This window comes from Pelecanus crispus, chromosome 2, assembly GCF_030463565.1.
Source record: "Pelecanus crispus isolate bPelCri1 chromosome 2, bPelCri1.pri, whole genome shotgun sequence".
Taxonomy (NCBI): domain Eukaryota; kingdom Metazoa; phylum Chordata; class Aves; order Pelecaniformes; family Pelecanidae; genus Pelecanus; species Pelecanus crispus.
This window is the reverse complement of record NC_134644.1, coordinates 70624164-70649704: the sequence shown is the minus strand read 5'-3', so window position 1 is coordinate 70649704 and position 25541 is coordinate 70624164. Positions and strand designations below refer to the sequence as shown.

The 25541-nt window shown below is 38.2% G+C and overlaps 2 protein-coding genes across 11 annotated transcripts in view; one reads left to right on the top strand and one right to left on the bottom strand.

The window, feature by feature from the left end:
- The window catches only part of BRD9 (bromodomain containing 9), a 32694-nt gene extending 23167 nt beyond the window's left edge, over window positions 1-9527 (bottom strand). For 8 of the 10 annotated variants that reach the window (XM_075704883.1, XM_075704884.1, XM_075704887.1 and 5 more), the window contains exons 1-6: window positions 9424-9527; window positions 8445-8665; window positions 6659-6791; window positions 4852-4912; window positions 3819-3963; window positions 611-721 (exon numbers count right to left, since the gene is read on the bottom strand). In XM_075704883.1, coding sequence (XP_075560998.1) covers window positions 611-721; window positions 3819-3963; window positions 4852-4912; window positions 6659-6791; window positions 8445-8665; window positions 9424-9496 — 744 coding nt within the window. In that variant the 5' untranslated portion in view covers window positions 9497-9527. Of the gene's footprint in view, window positions 1-610; window positions 722-3818; window positions 3964-4851; window positions 4913-6649; window positions 6792-8444; window positions 8666-9423 lie in introns of all 10 variants that reach the window. The other 2 variants (XM_075704889.1, XM_075704892.1) reach the window with 1 other exon arrangement.
- Window positions 9528-10034: 507 nt separating this feature from the next.
- TRIP13 (thyroid hormone receptor interactor 13) lies at window positions 10035-24878 on the top strand. Its single transcript, XM_009487579.2, has 13 exons — window positions 10035-10141; window positions 11725-11890; window positions 12176-12305; window positions 13539-13594; window positions 17516-17606; window positions 19098-19170; window positions 20101-20164; window positions 20416-20502; window positions 21311-21417; window positions 22481-22634; window positions 22818-22930; window positions 24139-24208; window positions 24783-24878. Exons 1-13 carry the CDS (start codon window positions 10050-10052, stop codon window positions 24876-24878), a joined length of 1299 nt encoding a protein of 432 aa, XP_009485854.1. The 5' UTR covers window positions 10035-10049.
- The last annotated feature ends 663 nt before the right edge of the window (window positions 24879-25541 follow it).

Here is a 25541-nt window from a genome sequence, read left to right as displayed (position 1 = left end):
ATTTCTGCAGCCCAACTATCAAGAGAGAAACAAACAAACAAAAAAAACTGCATATGCAAAGACAACTGCCTATTTTACACAAAACTTACCATAAATGCAACACATGCACGCGCGCGCACACACACACACAAATCAGCTCACCAAAATAACTGCATTTTACAAGCCCACAACTGTATTTGAGTAAAAAGTGTGTTTGCACATGCGCATCTGTGAAACCCCTGAAACCTCCCCTACACCCACCACCTTCAAAAAAGGAAAGCTTTCTTGTTTATGCAGAAATAAAACTTAAATGAGATCTTATTTTCAAAGTTTCAGCCAGAAGCAGTATTTTACAGCTGGGTTTTATATACGTGGATCTTAATTGCTTCCGCTGAGGCCAGTGGAAGAAGCTCCCACAGACTTCAGTGGTGCAGATAAAATTGAGCAATCAGGTGTGGTTATAACAAGAATGCTATCAGGCCCTCAAATATAGCAGCACTAACAGGCACTGCTATAATTAATCACAGACGGATGAAATAACATTTATCATTATTATTAGTTATATTCATTTTAAGTATGACCAAAAATACCCCAGGGAGTTTCTGCTTTTTGTTTTTAATAGGTCTCTTACTTTGCTCATCATCTTAAAGCCTGTGTGCAGTATCTTCTTGGCTAGCTTGTAGTAAACAGTATCTGGTCTGTTGTAAGTCATTGCATTATCACACATCAGTTTAAAATCTGCCTGTAAAATACAAAACAAAAGAACTGTTAAAATTTCAAACTCCTTTGTTAAATGACTGGAAGATACCATTCCATCACAGAATCTCTGTGAAGAACACAATAATATTTTAGCAGCAGGCTCATGGAGTAAATGCAAGTGAAAAGGTCACATAGAATTGCAAAGGTTTGATCCCTTTTTGCTTCTTCAAGATGTTCAGTTTTGTTTGGAATTGGCTTTTTGGTTATTAAAAAAAAAAAACCCAAATCAAAAACTTTTCCCTGAATGTCAAATGTAACATTTCCTCCTTATGCAAACAGACCAAACAGAAGAAATGGAGAAATTAATAGAAGGACTGAGGCACCAAGGTAAGTACTTCTTGGTGTTTTTCCCACCTTCTAAATCAAATAGACTTGACAAATACAATGACATCAGAAGGATACAAAGTGTCTTACACATAATTTTAATTCTAGTAATTTGACCACTTCTTTGGTCACTTGCACTAAAACAAAAAAAAGAAAGAAAACGTCAAAGCATAAGAAACAGCATTCTAGATGCTCATCGCATGCAACAAAAGAACAGAAGAGCCAAGCCTGATTTTATCTTCTCCTTTGAAAGGTTATCTGTCACACACAATTTTAAGTAATTTTTACTGATGCAAGTTCCCAAAACAAAGGTGCAACACACTCCACTGTAAACAAAACCAAAAATATTTGTTGCAGATTGCAAAAGCTTTTTCTAGGGTGCCTTTTTTCTAGTCACATGCTACTGATCTGTAAAGTAAAGCATTGAAAGCATTATTAAAGTGCTATGAAACACTGAATTAAAAAGACATTACTATATGCCTCCAAATATTTCTGAGGTTGGCAAATCAATAACCAAGAATCATGCAGTAGTCTTTCCAGGCACTTCACAAACTGGATCCTAACAAACTAAACTGGCACCTGATTTAAGAATATATTTTTCTCTCTTAATAACTTTTCAATATCTAAGCAATGATTTTTCAAGCAGTTGGGGTTCATTTATTCTACAGACACAAATACAAATGTTTTTTGTGCACAAGTCCACTATATTTGATGATAACCTGATTATGTGCAAAAGCGTATGCAAACAGAATGGTATGCTTTTTGAAAAGTTAACCCACTGAGTTTACAGACCAGTGAATAGATTTGCTGAGACAAAGATTTTTGAAGGTTGCTATTGCAGTTGGACATACAGGTCTTTCTAAAGACTTTCTCTGGCACCCTATATTTACAAAAATAACCTTGCCCTAATGCAATCCTGATCAGATTCTGTAAACACAAAAAATTGTTTTATTTCCTGTTTCCATACAGAGATGTCAGAGCAGTGCTCTCCTAATCATTTAGTAGTTGTCATCAAGCCCATACTAAGCAAGTAGGCTAATAGAGTTACAATTGGTAGTCTGTGACTTTCTATGGCATTTAAGCCATCTGCCTTTGCTTAACAAGACCATCACAAAAACAGAAATTGAGGAGGTGACATGGAGGAGCAAACTATGAGCCAAAAAGCAGATAAAGAAGCCCACATGAGCTATACCTCTAGTGATGGCCTTTAAAGTGCTGCAGAAAAGGACAGAGAAGAGTCTGTTGCTTGCCAAAGTTTTAAGCAGTCCCTTTTTTGACAGGAAAAATGATGAGTTTTCTGCAGCAACTTCCCCTCTTCTCAATGCAGCAAGTAGTTCTTGTGTATTCTACTCTTGGGCTATTTATTGGCTTGTGACTAGCCTCAGGTAGTTATAATAGGTATATCAGAAATGAAAGATAACCCTTTGAGGAGGCCTTGTTTTAGAGGTCAAAACCCTATAAGCTTAATTTCTGTATTATACAGAATTACAATGGCATAAGCATAAGTAGGTACACTCATATATCTAGAAAGGGAGTCCAACCTCTGTCACTGTAAGATGGACAGAGTTCTAGCAACCATTTATTGCTCCTCAGAGTATCAGCAGAAACCAAGTCGTTCAGAAAAAAAGTATGTCAGTCTAAACAGTACTGCAATTTTCTTTTTTTTTTAGGTTACTATCCCACCAGTTTCAATATTGCAACCTTGCCTGTAAATAAACAGAGCCACAGAGCTCCTATTCAAACTTCCTTTTTAAGTTGCTGAATAAGACAATCCAGCAAGCCAACAGAATTTAGAGACCTGAAGGCATTGCTGATAGCAATGCAATTATGAATCCTTCTTTACTATTTCCTATAAATCTCTATACTTTTTTTGAAAAATAAAGCATAAATAACAAAACAGAGTAATCCTTGTCAAAGCACCTATAGGAAATATAAGCCATTCTTGGCTCACCTTGCTGGACCTTTCAAAAGAAGAAATTAACCCTGAGAAGCAAGCCAATGCTCTCTGCCAAGTCTACTGTTACATCAACATCACTCCAGAAAACAATAATACTGAAGGCAGCTAACAGAACTTCATGAATTAGTTAAAAACTCCTTTCCTTCCAGGAGCTGGCAATACCATGAAAAGATTTCTACTGCACTGTCCGTAAAACCACAATGCATCCAATAAAGCATTACAGCAACAGACAAAATAGCTAAGGCAAGTTGCCAGTAAACTTGCCAAGTAAGTTTCTTCCAGAAGAGCATTCTAAATGAAGTTATATGGTAAACATAAAAAGTATGTAGTTGTTATTGAATCTTTCACAAAATGTTTCAGTATATCCACAGTTTTCTTGCACACATGTCAAAGCTGCCTTTTAATCAACCTAACCAGGTCTAGATTAAAAAATAAAACCAAAAAAACAAAAAAAAACAAAAAAAAAAACCCCGAGCTCCTGGTTCTTTAACCACTTAAGTCTTCGGGATAGTCTTACTCCTGTTTATGTCTAGCAGCATGAGTTCCATAGAACTTTAGAGCATGTTCTTGGTTTCCACACTAATTTGTAGTAGCCTGGAGTAGAATCTGACAAATATACAGCTTCCACAGGGAAAAACAAAGCAAGAAACCTATTCTAAACACACAGAATTTATATAAGTGCCCAGTCCTTAAAAAATGCACATTAAAATAATTAATGTCAAAAAGGCTTCTACAGTTAAAAAGAATCTTCAGTTTCTTACTAAATAGTTCTGAAATAACTAAATCTCTATCAATTCACCTTGAATTCAGTGACTGATTTGTATTCATTCCCTGCAATTTTTTCCTTCATTGTACCAAAATCCATGGGGTGCTTTATTATCATGGAATATCCAGGAGCGATGGCATCCGTGACTGGAAAAGCAAAAAACCCATGAGGATCTTTCCTAAAAATAAAAACAATACATATAGATTTTGTATCAGCAAACAAAATGATCATAGTTTTTATACCACATTAATGGTATAAAAAGACTAGTACTACTTAAAAAGAAAAAGCACTAAAAGCAGTCTCATAAAACAGAAGCATATTTGAAAAATTTCCTGATACAGCAGAGAATTTTGATTACGCATATGTAGACTTTCTGAAGGAGATTCAGCTAGTTCTTGAATTACTTAGTTACTTCTTCTATGCTTTGTGTGTCTCTATCTACACTCCAAAAGGGCTTTTTGGCTTCACTGAGTAATAGCCTCTTCAAATCTTCTTGTTCGTGAGGTCCTCTAAAAATAACTACAGTGTTTAATATCGCCAAATTAGTTCCAAATTCAGCTTATTGCTATGTAATAAAAACGGAATTTTTTTTTTTAATAAAACATGAGGTACAGGGTTAACAACTTATGGAAAACAATAAAATAAAAAGCCTCTCCAAATTAGGAAGATTATCAAGTAAGTAGGTATAAACTTGCTTTGGTATCTGTCAGAGGACACAGAATAAAACAAAATTTCATGAGAACAGTTCCATCTTTTAAACTATTAAAATTCATAACTGTTTTTTAATTCCTAAACTAAGTCTTTAATAAATTTATAATGGCAACGTATCCTCTGCCCAAAACACTTCCCTGCCGAAAGCTAGAATTGCATAGTTGGTAATTATTTTCCTCAACTAATCTTTAAAAACTACCAGGTCTGACATGGTTGCAAAGGTTACCAAACATGTTACAGACAGTCTTTAGGGACTATTTGCAAACAGAAAACCAGGGTAAAAAGTTGTAGAGTAACACATATAAATATACATTAGACACTGTCAACACAGCTGTAGGTACAATACGCTTAATACCTTTGAAGCTGGCGAAGGAAGTGTTCTAGTAATTGCTGAATTGGTGTGCTCTCATTTTCAGCTGCAGTTTGAGATGGAAACACAGATAAGTGCAATGAAACAGAATACAGTTTTATTTATTTATTTAAAAATATAAATACCAGAGAGAAAATCTTAACTGCAAGTACAGCTTGTACTGATCTGAAGGTCAATGAGACATGGATTTCAAAGCAGAAGCACATCAGATTTCTAAGCATACAGTAACTACTTCTTCTCCTTTACTACTTACTGAGTTTTAATCACATTAAAAACTAGTAGACATTAAATCAGATGTAATGTTAAGTCTAGTAGTTGTAAGAAAATATATTAATAAGGTGAAAGTAAGGTGTTATGTACTTTTACAGGGAAAAAAAAGTGAAATTCCATTGCTCAAATACTGCAGTTGGGAAATCCACATTCTTACAACGTTATCCATGCACTTTTAATGTTTTTTTTTACCATAACACCCATGCAATTAGCTTCTCTAAATCTTTTCAATCAAAGAGTGACAAATAGATGGAGACTTGCTGGCAAGAGAGGTATTAATTACAATTTCACTTCCTGTACAGATTAAACAATAAACACTACCTGTTAATTACCTGTTCCATGCACATACTTCAGAGAGACTGGTTTTAATGTGAAGCTTGAAAAACTAAAGCAGCAGCATGCTAAAATCTAGAATTAAAACTCCAAATCTTCATTATGATAACGGAGAGACATTTCCATTCTTAACCAGAACAGGTAAGGTAATTTACACACTTTCAAACGCATTTTCCAGGCAAATGAAAATAGAAGCCTTGTCAATATAGAGATCAGTTTTTAGCTTGTCAGTTTTTCAAGGCTCCAGACTACCCAGAGATATAAAGCTATGACCAGAAAATTTCAGTTGCCCCTATTAGGTCACCTTGACAGTTGATGGACACCATTTTAATGTGCAGTCATAATTAGAAAATTCCTCAATAAATTACTTGACCAGTCAACGTGCAGTGTTCCAAAGACAAGACTCACAATATTCCTAAAGACCCAACTTTTTGCTACTAAGTTTCATTTCCAGGCATACGTGTACTGAGATCATGATGTATCTGAAAATTCTTGTGAGTCAAAGTTTCCAATGTTGAGTTTTAACTATCAAGCAATGGCTACAGGTAGAGAAAGCATGGCAAAATCTGAAGGGAATAAATATGCAGAAGTTACCACACAAAACTGATGAGTATTTTGGCCGGTGATGAGAATTAAAGAAGATTGGTAAATGAAAACTGGGGGGACTATGGTCTTTAGAGACACACTATCACAACTTACTGCCATACTTTTGATGAAAATAGAGATACTAAAATTAAAACTCCCCATAGGTTATAAAAAAAAGACCGTAACAACTGCTAAGCAGTCTCCACAAGACTTTTTCCCTTGAACTGAGCAAAACTTAGTTTTAGACATTCTGACCATTGTTCTGTAAATGCTGAGGAAATGCTGAGGAATCCTCTAAGGAATTAGAGGAACACTACGCACAACACTACCTTTATACTAGCTTTATTCTGCCAAGTAACAGGAGCCAGAGACAGATGTCCTTGGCAAGTTCAGTCACATGAAAACAAACCTACTAAAACACAGAAGCACCAAGAGGAATATTGACTTTTCAGATAGCATAAAGTTCTGAATGTTGGAAAAAAATAGTGTCTCTAGATTTCAGCAAATCCTCATGGGAATTTTACATTTTGGTACCTTTGACAAAAGCTTTGTTGTGTGTGCTTTTGAAAACACCCAAGATGATTCAATTTTTCACATTGCTCACCTGGCTGAGTTCTGCATGCTCTGACAGGACGATCTGGAGGAGGTTCAACCTCCACTTTTTTCCCAGGATCAAAGTCATCAGTTTCTCCTTCAGTGTCACACTGTTCTTTCTCCCTTTTCCTCTTTTTCTCTTCCTAACACAGCAGGAAGAAGACAGATTTTAGAAGAACATACTTGGAATGTGCAATCCCACATACCAAAAGGTAAGAAACAGTGATTTTTTGTTTGGAATACTCATTCTATATCTGACCCATAATATGGTTTAAACAATAGTGCATACATTTTCACTGTCACTTTTTCAATTTTCTTCTCCAATTAAAACTAATACTGTTCACCTTTTGCCTCTCTGTATTTAATATACTATTGTTCTATCATTAGTTACTGTACTTTTACTGAAAAGAATGTTAAACTCTGAAGCTCTTTATGTGTAAAATTGCATGGTAATAAGCTACACCAGACCGTAAAGGAAGTTAATTTAATTAGTAAAGATCAGCCTGTAGCTCTGCTTTGATCAATGTGGTTTTTGTTGTTTGGTGCATTACACAGTAATCAATAATGTACATGATAAAAAGCAAAGGCATGCCTGAGTCATTCCTATAATCTTACAGTCATTATTCATGTTCACATAGAAAAGCATTCTTTATTAACCTTGTTTAAACTACAGTTTTGTTACTTATCTATCCATTAGTTTCTTTTGCATGCACTAATTATGAAGTTCGGGGGGGGGTGGAATATCCAACCCCCCCCCCCCCCCCAATTTAGCAAAGGCAAAACAAATGATTTTATTTGAAGCTGCAAGATCTTGTATTAAAGACAGTTGTTTTGCTACATTTCAAGTCCCAGCCATACTCTTAACTGAAACATTTGAAAATGTTTTGTACAAAGAAAATTTTCCTTGTCCACCCTGTATTCAAGAGCTTCTGAATGATCTGAAAAGTTATATCACTTTCAAGTAACACAAGCCTAATAAATATATCAATTCAAAAGGACAGATGTTAGCCAAACACACATACAAAGTAGCACCAAAATATTGTTGTGTGAGAATACTACATGACAGAAGAGAATTTAAAAAGCGGTCAGAGAATCATTAGTACACAAAAGAAATACTATTAAAATTAAGTTGTACAGGTAACTGTACCATCTACGCCTTCCTGCTGATTTCAATCTAACTCCTAAAGGTTCAGCACAGACAACTAAGGTGACCCACACCATTTGCTACTAACAAAGCCACAAAGCCTAGCACGCAGGTTATTCTAAACAAGAGCCAACAAGACTATTGTACCACTGTGCTCAAGAGATCACATTTCAGAAAGGTTTTTTGAGTAAACATATCAATTTCAATGTCAATTTCAAGATGTGGCATATCTCAGGAACAGAAGTACAATCCAGATTTATTTGAAAAGCTGAAAATACCCTCCTCAAAGGGTAGCAAAACATGTTTCTGATCTGGCTGAAATACAAAACATCCAACTTAAAACCAGAAGTATTCATACCTACAGACAAAGCAAACGGATAAGAAAAACAAGCAGATACAAGAAACAAGCTTTTACTTTGTTCAAAAAATCATCATAGGAATAGCTCTTTTAAATGGGAGAAATACACGAACACACACCAGACGTTTTCTATATTTGTGAAGTGCTGTCTCCAATCAATAAGATTCTTGCAAGTGATTTAACAAAAAAAAAAAAAAAAAAAAAAAAGGTTCTGGTACTCTGCACCAGATTTTGTATCTGATAAGCAAGCATGAAGAAGACTGGTATGTCTGAATTCTAAAAATTGCGGCTTACCTTTCTCTTTCTTCTTTCCTCATCATCTAGATGCTTTTCTTTTTCCTTCTCAGACTTTTTTTTCTTTTTTTTCTTCTTTTCTTTATGTCGTTCCCGCTCATGATCAGATCTGTCATCATAGTAACTAGAATCATGCCCTGACCCAGAAAGTTCAGTCACTTCACTTCCTCCAACTTTAAGCACCAGCTTTAAAGGTTTTTCCAAAGGCTTATCCACATAATCTAAATTTAAAAAGTAAAACATTTCATAAATGCACATGAAGGTGACAGCATACAGCAATTATTGATGCTTCTTCTAGAAATACTGTTTACAAGAATTCGCTGCAGATTGCAAACACATGCAATACATTTGGAGAGAAAAATAATAGCCAAGACCAACGAAACCAAGTTAACAGACAGCTGTTCGCATTTTACATCATGATTTCCCATAGACCTGTAACACGCAAGGAAGTAACTCCTCAGCTTCCCCTGAAAAACATCACAAGATCCTCGTCAGAGCAAGGTGAAACCAAGCACCGCTCAACCAGCGCAGTAACGGGAATCCAGCAGTAACAGCCGTACGAGCCACGAAGACACCCGGTCTCAAAGCCCCCCACACCAACGCCCCAGCGCTCGCCCCGCGTTCCCCGTGCCCCTCCCGAGCCGCCTCAGCGCGGACGCGGCGGCCTCCGGCCTCCCGCAGGCCACCGCCCGCTTCACCTCTCCCACCCCCCGCCGCTCCGCAGCCCCGCAGGCCGGCACTTCCCTTCGCCCCCACCCCCCGCGACAACGGGACGGCGCCAGCGGCCTGGCCCCGGGGCGCTCGCCCGCCGCCAGCAGCTCACGCGTTCAGACACGGGCCTCTCCCTCCAGCCGCTCCGCTGCGACCCAGCCCGCCAAGGGACGCCGGGGCCTGCCGACAGCCACGGAGGGGGAAGGGGTAAACGCGTCCCCGGCTACAAAGAGGCGTCCCCCCGCTCTGTACCGCCCCCGGTTCTTACCGCTGTACGCGGTGGCGGAGGCCGAGCGCCATTCCGCCTTCTCTGCTTTGTGTTTCTTGTGCTTCTTCCCCATGGCAGAACCGGCCCTACCAGCCGCAGTTACCCCTCGGCCCCCCCACCGGAAGCGCTCGGGGCGGAAGAACTCCTTCCGCCTACCGCGGAGGAAGATCCAGGTCAAAGGGGGCGGGGCGGGCCTCGGCTCTCCAGCCCGCCTTTTACGAAAAGGCGGTGGCGGTGTCTCGGTCCGTCAGGTTCTCCTCGCCCTCGGGCGGGGGCTTTTCCGCTCTCTGCGCGGCGGAGGCGCAGCCCTCGCAGCAGCCGGGGTGCTGAGGGGACAGAGGAGCTGCCCGGTCCTTCGGGGCCCCCGGCAGGACCTGCGTCCCCCGATCGTCAGCGCGCCATTCTCAGGTTCGTGGCTGGCGTCGTCGCCTCCCGAGGGAAGGAGGGAGGGAAGGAGGGGAGGGAGGGAGGGAGGAAGTGAGGAAGTGCCGGTTCCCGCGGTGGTGGGGTGCACACGGAGGGGGCACGGCGTCGCTCGTGCTGGGAAAGACCGGTTGTGCTGTGGGCGTGTAATGGTCGCTGAAAGCCTGCTTCTTGGTATCGCTTTCCCCCTAGGAGCGAGAAGGATGGACGAAGCTGCTGGGGATTTGAAGCAAGCGCTCCCGAACGTGTGTGATAATGTTCAAATACACGTGGAAGTTCATCAGAAATCAAGCAGGTCTCTCTGATCAGAACTTTACTTGCTGCAACTTGTGTCTGTTGCCTTTTGTCCTTGCGCTGTGCGCCTACAAGGGTACACAGTGCTCTTCTCTGCATTCTCTATACTCCCGTGAGTTTCCATGCAGGTGTCTCTTCCTAAGGCTGAACAAACCCATTTCTCTCAGCTTCAACTTGTGCATCATGTGATCCAGTCCATGATCAAGTTAGTAACCGTATTCTGGACTTGCTCCGGTATATCATTGACTCTTGTACAGCAGAGCCCAAAACCACACACAATACTCCAGATGTGGCCTTACAGTCAGTAGACGGAAAGAATCACTTTCCCTAACATTTGCACTCTTGCTAGCATGGCCTAAAATAAGGTTGGTCTTATTTGTAGCAGGAGCGCACTGCTGACTCATTGCTGACTTGTCTGCCAGTACCCCAGATCCTTTTCTGCAAAGCCACTTTTCATCCAGATGGCATCTGGTTTGTACTGTTGTCTGGGCAGTAGATGGAGAGACGGGATTTCATGCTTACTTTTGTTGAACTGCAGGAGGTTCTAGTCAAATGATATCTCCAACCTGCAGAGGTCCCTCTGAATGGTAGCCCTGCTCTCTGCTGTACTGACAGCTCTCCCTGCTTTGGTGTTATCCATACTTGCTGCAGTTGCTTTCCGTCCCATTGTCCAGTGTGTAAACGAAGGTGCAGAAACAGTCTTGGTCCCAATGTTGACAGCACCACCCCACCTTTACTTGCCTGACTTACCGGCAGCTCTGCTTAGTCTTTGTACTACTAATCACAACCCTTTGAGCTGGACAGTCCAGCCACCTTGTTCTCCAATTTGGCTATGTGGATAGTATGGGAGAGTGTGTCCAAGGTGTTGCTAAAGTCAAAGTGTAAAATATCTACTGCTCTTTTTTTTTTGTCAGACTTAAAAGACAAGGAACTGGGAATTCGCACTGGGAATGTATCACTGAAATTGCAAAATTATGTTAAAGCCTTTCTGAAATCTTAAAATGGCATTCCTTTCCCTGTAGTTTTTGTCTCTTCTGGAATTCTCCTTATAGCATGTCCCCATCCTGAGATATCAGCTGTCCTCAGACATGAAAGCATAATAGAGCTTCCAAGCTAAGTGTACCAAATTCAGTGTAGTAGCTTGGCTATGAGTTTTTCTGTTTTTCCTAGTGAAACACTTTCACATTGCACAACTGATTTCCATTCTTGAAATCTAGCTGTGTCATTCCATGTCCCCTGATATGACTGCAAACAGCAAATAGTATTCTTTGGCTTGTGTCTTTTACTGCACAAATTAAAAACAAGTATCAAACTTGTTACTTTTGTAAACAAGCTGAATTTGATAGGGTTTTTTTCTGCAGAATGTTATGGGTGGGGTTGGGTGTGGTTTGGATTTTTTTGTGTGAATTTGGTTTTTGGGGGTGGTTTGTTTTGGGGATTTTGGTTTGGTTTTGTTTGGTTTTTTTTGTGAGATAGAAGCTGTTTTCCGTGTAGGCTTAGTGTATGAAATAAAGCACTCTGATATTAGTTCATGCTTCCTTATAAATGTCAGTGCCATAAATGATACTGTTTCTTTTTTGTTAGTGCGGCCAAGAAAGAAGATATCAGGATGAGTGTCTTAAAGCTGTTGAGCAGACATAACATCGTGTTTGGTGATTACAAGTGGACAGAGTTTGATGATGGTTTCCTTAACAGCAATGTGCATTCTGTGTCGATTGTGGATACAGAACTGAAACTGAAAGACAGACAGGTATTCACAGTCAATGTTCATATGCCTGTGAACTTGTTATAGGTAGACTAGTGATAGCCTAAGGACAAGGTCTATAGGACGATGTAGTATCTTTTATTAGACTGACTGGTATAACCAGGAAAAGGTGGCTAAGTTTTTGGGCCTACACCCCTTAGTAAGGTCTGAAATGGAAGTAGTAGTAGGCTTCAAAGCTGAATGCCAGCTGAGAAATGTAACTTTCTTATGTTATAATTAGCTTTAAATGAGAAATACGATGTACTAAAATTCTTTTTATGTGCATTCTAGCCTATTGACTTGAGCAAAAGCAGTCTTTCTCTTCATATTTTTCATCTGAATGAAGAAGGACCAAGCTCTGAAAACCTGGAAGAAGAGAATGAGGATATCATTGCAGCTAACCACTGGGTGCTACCAGCAGGTACCCATGTACTATTTCTGGAAGATCTAGAGCAATTACAATGAAAGAAAATCTTGGAAAGGCTAAAAGTCTTTATAGGGTTACCTGTTAAAGGTATTATTTGTATATATTGTTTAACATTGTCCTTTGTTAATGGAACGAATATATTTGGACTTTATGATTTTTGACTGAGCTACTACAGGTGATTCCACAACACGTAATTTATTTCTGTAGTACTTGTGGATGGGTGGAAGTAACTGGTCTTGTGGAATAAAATGTATAGTCATAATTGGAAGCATGCAAATTTTTAACCCTACAAGCTGCATTCCAAATTTTTATTTGAAGACCCACAAGGAACTCATCAGTTTAAACATTTATTTTCCAGAGCCCACTGCTGGCTTCCAGCCCCCAAGACAGTGCTGCTCTTATATTTGGAACAAACAAACAAACTAAAGAGATTTAGAGTCCTCAGAGTGTCTTCTGAAAAGAACATGGCTTTGCTCTGCAATAGAGCGTGGCCTGTATGTTAGTATTCTGTGCTTGTGGAAGTTGGATTCTGCACCTGGAAGAAGTAGTACAGGTGTGAGTTTAAGCTCAAAGAGACAGTGATTCTGAGATGTTCTTGCTCTTTCCATGTTGTGAAGAGCCTAACTGTGCATTACATTTCTTTTCGGGAAGAATTCAGTCTGATACTTTGACATTATTCCCATATTACTGTGGTTTATAATTGTTCAGTCTTTTTTGCTTTTCTTTGCTGAAAGCTAGAAACTAACTGCTAAAAATGATTGATATCCAAACAACAACTTTAGTTTTTATGCATTATTCAGCTACGTGCTTTTTTTTGTCTTCTACATGTTGATGTTAAAAAAAAAGCTGAATGATAAAATTGGGCTTAGAACCCTCCTCCCACCCCAACTTTTCATAGCTCTGTATCTTGGGGAAATGTTGAGGGTGGAAAGAATGATATTTTTCCTTTCATGTTAAGAAATTAAGAAGATTAATTTCTCCTCACAATTATTTGAGGAAACAGAAGTTGTGAAACTGATGAATTGGTCTGTTAGAAAGTAGTGTTTGCATTTTGAGAAAAATAACTCATATGGTTTTTTCCATATATTTAAATTGCTTTCGTATATCTGTTCTTAATCTTTAATTTTAGTTGAATATAGTTTGAAAATTGCTTTGTGCTGCAATGGTAGATTACAACTTCCCAGACTGATTTATCCTAAACAGGTATATAATATATTGCTTTTGCAGCTGAATTCCATGGCCTTTGGGAAAGTCTCATATATGACACTGAAGTAAAATCAAACGTAAGTTGAAAATTAATAACAACTAAAATTGCATGAGGAGAAGTAAGAGTTGAAATATAGTCTGTTTGAAGTTTGCTGCAACCCATGGACAATTTATTTGGAAATCACCAGGTCAAAAAAATCTATATACATACTTCTCTGATGTACACTTAACAAAAGAAGGCAGAGATTAAATGTCATATCTCAGATGTATATCAATATGTACTACTGTGAAGTCAGCTTTGCAAAAAATCTGAGTTTCCCCGTCAAACTGGGTTCAGTGACGCTCATGCCACAAATTACAAAGAATGTCTTCATATGCATTGGCTTATTTTACAGAAAACAGAATTTTAACAGCTGGAGGTGTTGTTTTGGTAGCAACTTAAAACTTCTCAGAAGATTTTCACTTTTGCTTTAAAACCCAGTGTAACTGCTACTTCAGCGCAGTCACCGAGGTGAAGGGCTCCGGAGCGGAGGCTTGTGCTGGGGCACCCTTGCTAAGTCAGCAAAAGCGCAGGGAGAGAGAGGGCACCCAAGCCCCCTGCCTAGAGCGGGACAGGGCGAGCTGCTGAGCGCAGCAGCCCTGACGCAGCATGGGGGGGGACAGGAGCAACGGTGGCCAAACCCCCTCACCTACAAAAGCAGCCCCCAGGGAGCGCGAGCAACCAGGAACACGGTGAACAGGACGGGCAAACAGGGCATGGTGCATCAGTTTGCGCTGTAGTTCGCTCGGGCAGGGTGTGCGGGGAAGGCCAAGTCCCCCCTTCTAGCTCTAAAGGGAAACTCAGCTAGTGGTCATCGCCCTCCCAGGAAAGGACCTGGCAGCTATGGTTACCACTCGCCTGAAAGCCATTGCCAGAAGGAATGTGGTGACCCAGACAGAGCTCCTGCACAAACATGCAGCCATCCAGGTCTCCGCCTGCAGGGAGTGCCTGAGCCTGTCGCTTGTACCGGAGGGCAGCGGAGATGGCAAATGTCTTTGGTGTGACCAGGTAGATGATCTGCTCAGCCTGGTGGCAGAGCTGAAGGAGAAAGTGGAAAGGCTAAGGAGTATCAGGGAGTGCGAGAGGGAGATAGATTGGTGGAGCCGCACCCTACCATCCCTGAGGCCAAGGCAGCAGATGGAGGCCCCACAAGGAGCAGAGGATCCCCTACACTCTTGCCAGCAAGCCGAAGGAGGGGACCTAGGAGACAGGGGGAATGGAAACAGGTCCCTCCCAGCTGAGGGAACTGGGATCATTTAGCCTAGAGAAAAGGAGGCTGAGGCGTGACCTTATTGCTCTCTACAACTACCTGAAAGGAGGTTGTAGTGAGGTGGGTGTTGGTCTCTTCTCCCAAGTAGCTAGCAATAGGGCGAGAGGAAATGGGCTCAAGCTGCGCCGTGGCTGTTTAGATTGGATATTAGGAAAAATTTCTTCACAGAAAGGGTAGTCAAGCATTGGAACAGGCTGCCCAGAGAGGTGGTGGAGTCACCATCCCTGGAAGTGTTCAAAAAATGGGTAGACGTGGCACTTTGGGACATGGTTTAGTGGACATGGTGATGTTGGGTTGATGGGTGGACTTAGAGGTCCTTTCCAACCTTAATGATTCCTAGTTTTTACTTTCATTATAAATTATCCATCCACCAAGCCAGGAAACACAAAATTGCTACTCTACGCTTAATTGGTTTAGTGGTGGACTTTGGTAATGTTAGGTTAATGGTTGGACTGGATGATCTTAAAGGCCTTTTCCAATCTAAACGATTCTATGATTCTATATTCATCAGCCTGCTTGAAGAAAACAATGAATGTTCTGTAGAACAGGGTAGAAATTCACTTTATTAAAATACTGCACCTTGTTTTAAGGCTCATTAATTGCATGTTTTTCTAGAAGGGGTTAAAGAAAATTGGTGGAGAAAAAAAACTTCAAAGAGGCTTAGAAAAAACTTACGCAGCATTCTTTGAAATCAATTCTCTATTTCTCCATTGTGAAGGTCCCAAAAGATCTCTTGTGTCTTTGGCGTGTTTTTTTTTAATAAGGCAATTTTGGTGGGTTGCTATCACTAGAAGACAAGTGTGTTTCTCTCAGCTGTACTTGCAGTGCTTCTCTTCTACTGGCACTCTTGTTACCTTGCAGTAAACTAACTGAGGAAACTAGAACACTTCTAGTGTTCAACTTATTGTGTGATGAGCTAATTTCCACCTGGTTTTGTCCCATTAATTGGTCCACTGTGACCATAGCTAATAGTCACGTAACAGAAGTGGTTGGTTCAGGCTAGGCAGAAGGGAATGGCAGCTTAACTGTGTGTTTCTGGCAGCAGCTAGACAATTCATTGGATTAGCAGTAATGTCAGCCAGCACTGTTACTGTTGATACAAATGCACATTCAGTGATTTGACTAGAGTGAGTGCACTCCCACTTGAATACTGGTAAGATATTCGGAAGAAACAAACCAGTTCCATGGGGTCATTTTCTAGTTTGAAGATTCTGTGCATTCATCAAAGGTTGTGATGATAACTGCCAGAGCTGTAGAACTGTGATACTGTAATCTGAAATTTAGTAATTGTGATGTAAAAACCACAAATGATTCAATTCAATTAAATTTCTCTTATGACAGCACTCATTAAGATGTTTATTGTGCTTGTTAAAAAAAAAATGCTTCTACCTGAAGTTTTTGGGCACAGATAACTAATTCATTAGCTTGTTTATAATACCGTAGATACAGTATTCTCACTTATTACTTTACTGATGATTATAAAGACTTCTTCAGTAAAGCAAAACATTCCAATGATTGTAATTCTTCATTTATAAGGTAAAGATCAATTAACACATCAACGTTTGTCTAATCTGTGGAACTGCTTTCCAAATCAGCTGTGAAATGACAAGACTAATTAGACTTAATGTTTTACTAAATAACAGCAAGTTGATCACTGTTGACTGTAAGTGTATGTTGGTAGAAAGAATTGGTAGCTTTTAATGACTAAAACTAGAACTACTTAACTTCTGTAAAAGTAACTGTGATGAATGTTCATTCTTTAAACTGTGGAACTCGCTGGGTATGGTTGGGTTCTACAGGCTCTGAAATGGTTGCTGTGAATTTTCAAAATAGTACAGTCAGTGTCAATATAATATTGGAAAACATGCTGGATGAAGTTCAGGTTTTTGCTATTGCGTAATTGCTCCATCTTGGGCATGAGATATTGCAGGAATACTGTTGTATTGTCCTATTAACACATATGGATCAAAAGCACGTTACAGGTAACCACAACAGAAAATAATCTGGTACCAGGTGTTATAATAGGTAAAAATCAGTATAGATTCACACCTGAGGTTCATACTGATTTTGTTGAAAGAGTTCTCTACTTCCTGATTCTAGATAATTCTAAAATGAAGTAGCATTATTTTTAGAAGCAAGCATTCAGGGAAGTACATGCAACTTCCCTTATTTGGAAGGATAACCAATCCACAAATTCCTTACAGTAGCTGATACAAATGCTTCAGTAGAAAGGAACTAAAATGTGACAGGAAATGTTTTGTTTGGTAGGTTGACTACAAAAAACTGAACAAATGTATAGCTATACAATATCTAAACAGGACCTGGAGTTTGAGTCTTTGATTCTCTGTGCTTGAGCAGCTTGTGTTTTAAAGACACACTATAAGTGGGACAATGGAAAATGAAAATAATTTCATTCCCTTAAAGCATTTCATTTACTCATGTAAAAGTTCTGGAACTCCATTTGTGCCCAGTACATACTATTCTTTTTCCTGAGGGTAGGAAGGAAATGAATTTCCAACCTTTGCAGGAAGAAAATTTGCCTGTAACTGAAAGACATGAGCCTTTTTTTTTTTTTTTTTTTTTTTTTTTTTGTTAAAAGTACACAATAGACATAACTAGGATATTGCTTTTATTTGTAATTGTATTTTCTATGTCTCTACTTTGTGTGTCTCTCTCCTTTTCAATTAGTTACTTGATTATGTGACGACAACGTTACTATTTTCTGACAAAAATGTTGACAGCAACATGATATCGTGGAACAGAGTCGTTTTGCTGCATGGTAAGAATGATCTATCTTAAACCAAGTAGATTCATAGGCCATCTGTTTGTACTTTCCTTCTGGAAGACCTTGTATTGCACTTCTGTGCAGTGGAATTAGATGATCCAAAAGCAGCAGAGAAGTATTTTGTCTATAATACAAATTTAGATGAAATGTAATATTCGAATCAAATCAGTGTTCACATGTACTATGTTCTGCAGGAATTTAAATTCTAACATTTGTAATGCAGTGACAATAGTATTTTTTTAATTTCAATTTTTAAGTGATATTACTGCTTTTTTGTATGAAGTGCAAAAATAATGCAGATACTGAGGACATTAGGAGCCATATATTAGTTAACAGTTCTATTACATTATTAAAAAATTTGTTAGTTATGGCTTTATAAAAACTTGAGGAAACTGGGAAATCAATCTGTATGTTGTGTTAACACTGTTCTGTTGCCAAGTATGGAGGCAGTACTCTCTAATTTAGTTATTACTATGTCAGTGAAGATGTAATCTTCAGTCAGTCCTAGCTTACTGTGGAGGTTATACCATAAATGAGATTAACATCAACTGAATCCATTTTCTTGCAAAATGCAGCTTGCTATTGATTAATTACAATTTTGCTGTCAAGACTGGTTTTCAAAAATAAAAGGTCATAGTGGAAATGCTTGTTATGAGCATTGGTTATACTTCAGTTGTATCAGTTTAGAAGATGCAGGATGTTATTGCTTGGAAAACTATTTATTTCAGACTGTTAACAATATGCTTATGATAGATATATTTAATTTTAATAATGAGCTCATTATTGTGATCACAAGTTAATACTGAGAACTCTACAACTGTTGTAGTGCAAAATACATTTATGCTGTAATGGCAGTACTGGCTTTGATTGATTGAAAGTACTGTCATCTGGTTGATGTTATCAGTTTGTTTAGCACCCACACATCTTCCTTACATTCACACTCTGTTTAACTATGCTTGTACTTGTCTGTTTGGAGAAAGTCTGTGTGGCTCTTACATAGGGTGTCAAGCCAGATACAAAAGGTTTGTCCCAGAACATACCTCCTGAGATGCTCTGGGTTGCCCCAAAGTAGAGATTTCTGGGAAAGTGGACAGCTGATCAAACTGGGCATGATGTGTTTGTTTTGCATATTAGAAGAATATGTTTCAGGAAGATACAAGTTTAAGCAGAGCACTGATTTTTAAGAATGCTAATAAGCATAAGCCCTGTTAGGGTGATACACTTTGCTTCTGTGACTGTTGAGTATTTTAACTTTATGGTGTCTGTATAAAAGTAATTGAAAATTATATAAATTCAAAGCTCAGCTCTAGGACTGTAGTGGAGTAAGCAATCTTCTCAAAGTACCCTGGTGTTCATAGTCACTGTCTGCTGTGGTTTTATTCTACAATTAGTGCTGTAATGAAATATAGTAGTTAAAAAGATGTTACATGTCATTAACAATCTGATACAGATTCTGTGTAATGTATGGATTTGATTTCAAACCAGGCCCTCCTGGAACTGGGAAAACCTCTCTCTGTAGAGCATTGGCTCAGAAGCTGACAATTCGACTGTCGTACAGGTGATAATTTTGGGAAATTTTTCACTTTAGTTTACTATTGTTAATTGTTCTTTTTCAGTAGCCCAAAGATATTTAATATTTGATTTCAAGTAACTGGTGCCAGGTGCTAATGTTCATTGTTCTTTTATAGTGCACCTGGCTAGCAATTAAATTGATCTGATAGACAGACTGGTTAGGATATTTTAATGCCTTTTAAAATGTGTAATTTTTTGTGCCCAGGTATGTAAAATAAATTCCAGTGGCGATACAGTAATTTGTTCGTGATCACGTTGTACATCAATGAATATTAAAGGACAAAGGATCACAGAGTACTGAGCCTGCTATTTGTATCTTCATGCTCAAGAAAGCCTGTTTTTAATAGGTAGTGATTCTGTAACCAATTTGTTTTGTGTTTGGATTGTCTCAATGCCACAGAGGTCATTCAGTGTATCAGACAAATAATAAGAGTTAGCCTTAAACTTCACAGCAACTTAACAAATTTATATAAAAAAAGAAATGTTATATAAAATACTAGGTGTAACATAAACAATGTGTAAATATTGGAGTGATCTGACTCTAGACCAAGCTGAGTTGATGATAAACATGGGTGGTGTGGTTGAGATATTTTGTCCTAAGGATATCCATGAAGAGCTAAGTAAATAAGCTTCATGCATTTTGTGTGTTCTTGCCATACTGAACAAAATCTTAAATGAACAGAAGAATGAGGCCATTAGCATGGTAACTGTCTGATATCAATTCTAGTGAGACATGTTTCTGGAAATGACAATTAAACTCAAAACAGGTATTATGTTTTGAAAAGTAAGTTATTTAAAGTACTAATTCACATAATTCCAGGGTTGAAATGGAGGGAATGAGACTTATGGAAGTTAACGATATCACTGACTTTTACTTGCAATAGAGTTGATGCTTCTTTTTCCCTTCATACTTTAGGTATAGGTATGGACAGTTAATTGAGATAAACAGCCATAGCCTTTTCTCTAAATGGTTTTCTGAGGTATGTATTGATATAGCTAATTAAGTCAACTGTGTTTTAGATATTACACTGTTTCTGTTGGGCTTGTTTCATAAAGTAAGTGTGTGCACCGAAGATTACTCAGAATAATTAATTTGTTTGAGAACACTTAAATAGAAGCTATATTAGTAAGTTACTTTAAAAAACAGATATTTCCATCTTTAAATATGGTAAGGCTTGGAAAGTTGTGTGATAAGGAAATAGTTAAACATATGCATATGGTGTCTTTCTAGAGTGGCAAGCTTGTAACCAAGATGTTCCAGAAGATTCAAGAGTTGATTGATGACAAAGATGCTCTCGTATTTGTATTGATTGATGAGGTATGATTCTAATAGCATTGAACTGATGAAGTAAACTGATGGGAGGGAACTGTGATAATTCTCATTCGTGAAGAGCAGTAAAAGCATATTTATGCTTTTTTGTAAGTTATGTAATTTTGTGCAGAGGAGTGAATTTTAATCTTGACTGCTGCACATTTGAGAGATTTGGGAGGAGCACAGGGTGATTTAGTATGCAAATTCCAGCTGAAAATGAAGCGAAACCTTTCTTGGTAGAACTTGGCTTGCTGCTATGTGTTTACAAGTGGAACATTATTTTAAATGCCAAAGTAGCCTGGATTTGTATTAATTGTGGTCTTACATATGTTGTAAAGCTCTAAAAAGCATGATTCAGTTCATTGTCTAGATTCTCTTCAGACTTGCATACATAAGCAACTTAGTAAGTGTGTACCTTATTAGCTCTGTTACATTGGAGTTCCTGTGGGGAAGCTCATTCTAAATTCAATGTATTCATTATTGTGGGGGGGGTGGGGTGGTGTCCCTGCCACCCCTGAAATTTAATTAAAAGGAAAAATGGCCTCCGTTCTACTGTCTAAACATGAATTTCACTCATTGCACTTTGCTTCCTTGACATTCCTTTCCCTCTCCCTGTAAATTCCTACTTAACAAAAGATTTTGAAGATGAAGGTTTAGATACCAGACACAAGGATCTGAAGGTGTATTGTCTGGGTTATTTCCTTGCTGCCAGCACTCCAAATGTGCAATCTTTTACGGGGTTTTTTGGTGTTTGGTGATTTTTTTTTTTCAGTGGTTTTTTGTTTGTTTGGTTAGTTGGTTTGTTTTTTGGTAGGTGGAAAGCCTCACGGCAGCCCGCAGTGCCTTCAAGGCAGGCACAGAGCCTTCAGATGCTATTCGTGTGGTGAATGCTGTACTGACACAAATAGATCAGATTAAAAGGTAAACTCATATTATTGCAACAGCAAAAGGTAATTGACAATTTCTGGATTCCTGCTAAATCTTAATTCCTTCTTGGAATACTAAACCAAATTGGTTAGTGAACTATTCTTTGTTAAGGGTGCTAATTGTGAAAAGAAATAGGAATAATCCAACAGAATATTTTGCATGTAACTGAGTGAACAATCAAATCTACAGATGGTATACTTCCTTTAAAGCTAGGGAGGGATGCAGGGCAGATGGTCATGATATCTGCTTTGGAGAGACAAGTATAAGATCAGTGAAGAGTTCATTCATTATTTACACCTTCTGGATGTTAATCTAAAGCAGACTTGCACAACACATGGCTTAAAAGCAATTGTTAATGATGATTGGTCCACTTTGCATGGTGGATTTAGTGCAGCAGACCATCTCTTGTTTTATTCCTGCCACTTCCCTCCCCTTTTTGGGCATACTTGGCTCTGTTCATAGAAAGAAAGTTGCCCTAGTATTTGGCCCTGTCTCATGGCTAATCAAAGGTAAGTGGCTTATTCATATGTAAAAGTTTACAGGCTTCACTGAAAAATAGCTATGGTTAAGAATGTTCTTTCAATATTTCTTAGAGCAAGGAGATGTACTTCTTTTAAGCTCACTCTAATGTCATCCACGATTAGAATGTGTCACATTGCCAGTTAAACTATATACTTTCTACTGAATTGAAATGGAAAACATGTAGATTAAAGGTTCAAATTTACAAGTCTTTTGATAATCCTTTTTTTTTGTGTGTCAGAAACTATGCCAGTAGGCTCTAGATAGTTAATGTATTATCACTTCTAAAATAGAGTTAGAGAAACTATGGACACTTGAGAAACAGCTGAAAGAAAGAAGCTATACATTGAAATAGATTGGTGATGACTGGCCAAGAGCTTCAGATCATTTAATGAATGTAATTGCTGTCTGATAAGAGTGATGTGACTGCTTATTGCATGAAATGGCTTGAGTCATAAGATGGAAGGTATCAATTTGCCAGTCACAAAAGGAGATAATTTTTGTACATGTGACCTAAAAATCTGCTTTTATCTTGAAGGTATCCCAATGTAGTTATCCTGACTACTTCAAATATTACGGAGAAAATTGACTTGGCCTTTGTAGACAGGGCTGACATAAAGCAATACATTGGACCTCCATCCACTGCAGCAATATTTAGAATATATCTTTCTTGCTTGGAAGAACTGATGAAGGTAATATTTTGAAAGCAAGACTGTGAAATGTTGTATTTTAATAAATCTGACATTTTAATCATACTTCCTAAATGACAAAAATACACAAATTTCATTCCTTCACTGTATTTCCACTCTTACTGTAGAATTTAATTTTGAAGGTATTAAGTTTTTCATACAATAGTGTATAACTCTTCTTTCTAGTGTCAAATAATATACCCTCGACAGCAGCTCCTGACACTCAGAGAGCTAGAGATGATAGGCTTCGTAGAAAATAATGTGTCAAGGTTAAGCCTTGCACTAAAAGAAATCTCAAGGTAAGATTCTGAAATTCTACGCTTTTTTTATATATATCTCTATATGTGTGTGTGTGTGTGTGTATAACGAGTTGTGGAATGATGTGTAAAAGTAATTGAATTTCATAACAGCTAGAGTTCTGAAACATACGAATTTTTTTCAGTTAGGGTTAGTGTAAAACCTTTCAGGGGACAAAAAGTAGAAGCGATCAGGACTTGCCAGCATTTCTTAGTCTGAGATCTGGCTTGGCTTAGTACTGCTTCTGGTTTCTGCTTTGCCCTTTGAAGTCCTCTTGACAAATTGCTGGCTGGATTAGTGAGGTGCCTTAGGTTTCAGTGGATAATTATGAATTGTAATGCAGTTTAGCAGAAATAGCATTGGCCTTAGTTCCTGCTAAGAAAGTGTCTTGGAATGCCTTGCAATCTACTAAGTCAGTTTTTAGCATCAAGATATAAGTGGACAGAAGCAAAGGGGAAAGGAGTGAAGTGTAAATGGAGAGTATCATGATTTGCTGAGTATGCTAGTAGAGCGAATAGTCTTTCACTGCAGCATAATGATTCTTGAAGCAATAAAAATGATATTCACAATATCAAGCAATATTTTTTTCCAAAGTGCTGGTCCCTGTGGAACAAAATAAAATAACATTCATAAAGTCAGGAAAGTGTGTTTTCCTTCTGTTCCTGAAGTAGGCAATCTTAGCCAGTGAGGAGTGGAGTAAAACAAGTGAGTTCTTCCAGGCGTAGAGGTTTGGGTTCTACACAGAGTGGTACTTGGAGGAGACGGAAACATGCCAAGTAGATGGTGTAAAGGAAGCTGCATGTAAATGGTGGGAAGAAGTGGCTGTGAGGTCCAGCCTTCAAAACAAATTTTTCAGGCCCTTTCAAGAGTGGATGGGAGGTTATGTCTGTACCATAACCTTTCAGTGTAGACATTCCCCCAAATTCATGAGATATGGCAGAGTGACGTGAAGGGCATGATGTAAGCTTTGGCAGGCAAATGTGACATGCTATTTCTGTACCCTTGCTTGCTTGTCTGTACTGTATAGCCTCCTATAGGCTAAAGTTGTCTGTTCACTTCCTGCTTCTGCTAAAAGTGCTGCAAGTGACCTGCTGAATTGTGATTTGAGTTTTTTTTAGAGCAACTTATGGGAGAAACACAGGAAAAGGAAAAGTCTTTTTGAGAGTGGGTATTTAGCATTTAAGCAGCACTTGTCTCTGTTTTACTGTAGAAGAAGTGAAGGTCTTAGTGGCCGGGTCCTGAGAAAACTTCCTTTCCTAGCACATGCACTTTATATTCAAGTAAGTATAATAAATATTCAAGTAAGTTTATTCTATTCATTATATTTCGGTTTGGTTTTGAGACAGGTGGGAAGACATTTGAAAATTGCCTGAAGATTGGGCCTAAACTCCCCTTTTAATCTGAATTGCACTGTTTCTGCAGCTTTGTAGTCTGAAACAATTCTGAGCTGCCCATAATTTAAGATGAGATTGAAGACGACAGGTGGGATTGATCTGTCCAACGACATTCCACTTTTAATTAAATGTCATAACAGAACATTGGTATTGGTTCTCTGTTAATTTCTTGCTGAAAGAAAACTCTCTGCCACTTTATAAATAACAATAATTTGTTAAAAAACTTTTTTGAAGTAAATCCACAATAGTAGTGATTGACTCAAGACTTTGCATAGCTTGACTTTGACTTTACTATGCTAGCTGGTTTAAAATAAACCTGCAGTTTTATGTTTTGTAGCATTTTGAAAATTTTGTAACACGGGAGTCAGGTGTTTCTCTCTTAAATACTGTGATTTGTATGTAAAATATTATGTATGCCTATTGCTGTAATGTGTCTAACAAAATGTTCTCTTATTTTCAGTCCCCCAGTGTTACAATGACAATGTTTCTTCAGGCTCTTTCACTTGCAGTAGACAAACAATTTGAAGAAAGAAAGAAACTTGCAGACTGTGTGTGATACTCTGTTTTGTAGTTGTCTGTATTGTTAACACTGAAAAATACATATTTTTCATACAAACTGTGCAACTTCTATGTGTCTGTAAAATAGATTGTCAACACCTTAAAAAACCTGTAATGCCTAATCTACTTTTTCAAAACATTCATTAATAAACAATTAAGAAATTTTGCAGCATATTTTTCAAAAGCTTTTTTTTCAAATGCCTGTAAGAGGATTGTAAAAAATTCTTGCTAAAAGTCAGTTTTCATCTTTTGTAGTTATTAAAAGTGGGCAAACTTCTGTTCCTTGTTTCTTAATCACTAATTTTCTATCCATGCATCAGTTTTTATATTTTGGATTTCTTTTATATTTTTAATAGCAATAGAAATTCAGTCATGGGATCTGATACTTCTGCCATAAATGCACTATTTGTTATTGCTTCTGAAATAACAAGCATGAAACTAGGAAGGATTCAAAGTGCTCAGTGATGGCCCAGACCTTTTGCACTGACATCTCTTTATCTTGAAATTTAATGTCAAGTATCACTTTTAAACTTTTGAATGTGATGTAATTAAAAAAATCAAGAGATCACTTAATTACATTTTGTAATACTACTTTTTTGTGTTGTTGCAAGAACATGAGCCAGAGTGGACCATGTTTTCTCACTGAAAAGTAACTACAATG

What these genes read in the sequence shown, in the direction of transcription:
- TRIP13 (XM_009487579.2), top strand. Translation starts at nt 10,050, where the DNA reads ATGGACGAAGCTGCTGGGGATTTGAAGCAAGCGCTCCCGAACGTGTGT. An exon ending in TGAAACTGAAAGACAGACAG is followed by an intron (nt 11,891 to 12,175) that starts GTATTCACAGTC and finishes TGTGCATTCTAG; the next exon opens with CCTATTGACTTGAGCAAAAG. An exon ending in CACATGCACTTTATATTCAA is followed by an intron (nt 24,209 to 24,782) that starts GTAAGTATAATA and finishes TCTTATTTTCAG; the next exon opens with TCCCCCAGTGTTACAATGAC.